Source organism: Ornithodoros turicata, chromosome 2, assembly GCF_037126465.1.
Source record: "Ornithodoros turicata isolate Travis chromosome 2, ASM3712646v1, whole genome shotgun sequence".
NCBI lineage: Eukaryota > Metazoa > Arthropoda > Arachnida > Ixodida > Argasidae > Ornithodoros > Ornithodoros turicata.
This window is the reverse complement of record NC_088202.1, coordinates 46,222,318-46,225,350: the sequence shown is the minus strand read 5'-3', so window position 1 is coordinate 46,225,350 and position 3,033 is coordinate 46,222,318. Positions and strand designations below refer to the sequence as shown.

The 3,033-nt window shown below is 49.3% G+C and overlaps 1 protein-coding gene across 1 annotated transcript; it reads right to left on the bottom strand.

Annotated features, from left to right (window-relative positions):
• Positions 1-274: 274 nt before the first annotated feature.
• On the bottom strand, positions 275-844 carry LOC135384587 (uncharacterized protein K02A2.6-like). The gene has a single exon (XM_064613783.1). The coding sequence runs from the start codon at positions 842-844 to the stop codon at positions 275-277; it is 570 nt and encodes a 189-aa protein (XP_064469853.1).
• Positions 845-3,033: the final 2,189 nt, after the last annotated feature.

Sequence of the window (3,033 nt, the reverse complement as noted above, 5' to 3'; positions counted from 1 at the left end):
ATCGGTTGCTATGCGCGTACGCTGCACTCTTTCTCACCCATGAGAAAGCAATTAGTGGTGTGACCTGTGTCTCTGTCGGAGCGAATGTCGAAGTCCTTCGGTTTCTGTCGACTCCAATGTGTCATCTGTGGCGTCATGGCCCGCATTGAACGGGTCGGATGCGTGGGCTGTTCCAGTTTCGGTAACCGCGGCATCCGCGCCGTAGCGGGTGCGCATCTGGTGAAGGTGGCGTGTGACAGTGCCCCGGGGGTTTGCACTTTGGCCATGCGACTTCCTAGTCCTTCAAGCATGATACCAGGTATCCATCCCTGTCGATTGCATTGTTTGCGCCCCTCCAGGTTTCAAACCTGCCCACGTCTTGCTGGGTCGTACTCAGGTTTTTGACCACATAGTCATTGATGATATCCAGGTGACTACGTGGCAGGAAGTTGAATAACATTTCGACAGGAGCCTTTGCCCTATTGGCAGCTGATGGTGTCCTTCTGTGGTTATGTAGCCAGCGTTGGAGCCGGATTTCCAGTGATCCGCCCGTCAACTTTTTAAGAGCTTCTTCTTTCACGCTTCTAACAACCCGTTCTGCAAGTCCGTTTGCCTTCGGATGATAAGGAGCTGTTCGTATGTGGCGAATCCCATTTCTCTTTACAAATTCTTGGAAGGCCGCACCTGTGAATGTGGTGTCGTTGTCAGTTACGAAGCATGTTGGTAGTCCGAAGCGGGCACGTAAGCGTCGGGGATTAACAACAGTCACTTCTGCAAATTTTACTGGGATAGCCTCTAGCCAGCCAGAATGACTATCCAGAACGACTAATAAAATTCTTCCTTCAATCGGGTCTGCATAGTCCATGTGTATGCAAGTCCACGGTTCGGCGGACGGTGACCATACCAGTGGCTCTTGATACGGTGGCGATGATGGCGCCTGTTGCCATATCGGGCAGGGACGTACAGGTTGTTCCACGTCTCTGTGGATTCTTGGCCACCAAATTAGGGTTCTGATGAACGCTTTTGTTGCATTAATTCCCTGGTGTGTGCCGTGAAGTTCTGCTAGCAGAGCGTTTCTTGCTCGTTCAGGTATCACTATGCGCTGCCCACATGGTGTCGCGTCTTTTTTAACAGACAGTTCATGACGTCTCGGCCAGTATGGTTCTAGATCCGGGCTGTCCAGTTTTGCTGGCCAGCCCTTCACGATCCTAGCTTTGGCTTCTGCATGATAGAGGCATTGAGTGTGATGTCAACAAGCTGTTTCCTTGATATTGGGCTCGTGTTGAACATGTCGAGAGCATTGATTGCTGTGTCAGTCGTTCCATCGGGGTGCACGTTACACTGAACCGGAAGCCGGCTAAGAGCGTCAGCGGTTCCATTGTTTGTCCCAGCCTTGTACTTCAGTGTGTATTGGTAACCAGCCAGCGTCAGAGCCCAACGCTGTATTCTTGCTGAAGCTATCCTCGGTACAGGCTTGTTTTCAACAAGAAGCCCCACCAGTGGCTGATGGTGAGTTTTCAGGACGAATTTTCTTCCCAGTAGGTAGTCCCTGAATTTTGTGATGCCGAAAATGATAGCCAGTGCGTCTTTTCCCAGGTGAGAATAGTTCTTCTCTGCATCACTTAGTGTTCTTAATCTGAACGCTATGGGCCTGTCGACGCCATCAACGTTGTGTGAAAGTACTGCTCCCAAGTCGTACGGTGATGCATCATATTCGAGGATGACGACCCTCGACGGACCAAAGTGTACGAAAAACTCCGCTTCCATGAGGGTTTACTTGGCACTTTCGAAAGCCTTAGCTTCTTCGTTTCCCCAGTGCCAGCGGGTATTTTGTACCAGCAATGCGTACAGGGGTGATAGTAGCGTTGACACGTTGGGCAGAAAATTTCGGTAATATGTCAACAGCCCCAGGAAGGAACGTAGTTCCGTCACATTCCTCGGTGGTAGAGCCTTAGAAATTGCATCAATTTTTAGTTCTGACGGATGCAGTCGATTTCTGTCAATTGTGTGACCCATCTACGACACCTGGTCCTTGCCAAACTCGCATTTCTCACGTTTCAGACCGACACCCTACTCCCTGAATACATGCAATACCTTCTTTAGAGTCTGACCGAATTCGTCCTTTTTCTCGGACATCATCATCGTCTCTTTCTCTGTCCTTAGGACATCATCCATGTATACTTGACATCCTGGTATGCCGCGTAGCATAGACTCCATTTTCCTTTGAAACGAGGCGAGTGACGATGCAATGCCAAAGGGTAGTCTGTTATAACAGTACAGTCCCTTGCGGGTGCTTATAACTGCAATTTTTAATGACTCTTCATCAAGGGGAACTTGCAAGTATGCATCGCGGAGGTTGAGTTTTGAAAACCAGTAACCTTCTCCCAGTGAAGCGAATAAGACAGCCATATTTGGCAGTGGGTACAGTTCAGGTGTGCATACTGGATTAAGCGTGACCTTAAAGTCGCAACAAATACTCACTGAACCGTCCTTCTTCTGCACGGGTACAATTAGCGTCGCCCAGAGCGAGTGTCTTGCAGGTGTGATGATTCCCTAATTTGCCAGTCTGTCTTGCTCTTCTGCTAACTTGCCGCGCAATGCGTAAGGCAGAGACCGTTCTTTGAAGTACTTTGGCGTGGTTTCTGGACGTAGGTGAGGATTGTACAGGTTCTCCTTTCATCAACTAATGCCAGGCTCAAATATGTCGCTGAACTCACTTGTGAGGTTTCCGATTGTGGCATCATGCTGTGTTTGCAGGAAGTTGATATTGTGATCTAGAATACTCAAGGCGTCCTTAAGGTCCCTTCCTACCAAGGTTGGTCCGGGGCAACGACCACATATAGCTGTTCGTCAACCTCTCTACACAGGTGTTCAACCGGCAGTCCGAGAACACCGAGAACAGACAAAGTTCCATAGTAGCACGCCAGTTTAATGTCGCATGGCAACCATGCTGTGGCACGTCTCTTATTGACGTCTTCACTGATCAGGATCACACAAACTGTGTCGAGCTCCATGTCACAACACAACTCCAGCTCACTTCAAGTTTGAGCATGA

Excerpts from the sequence above, each read along its gene's own strand:
- LOC135384587 (XM_064613783.1), bottom strand. The coding sequence starts at position 844 with ATGGACTATGCAGACCCGATTGAAGGAAGAATTTTATTAGTCGTTCTG.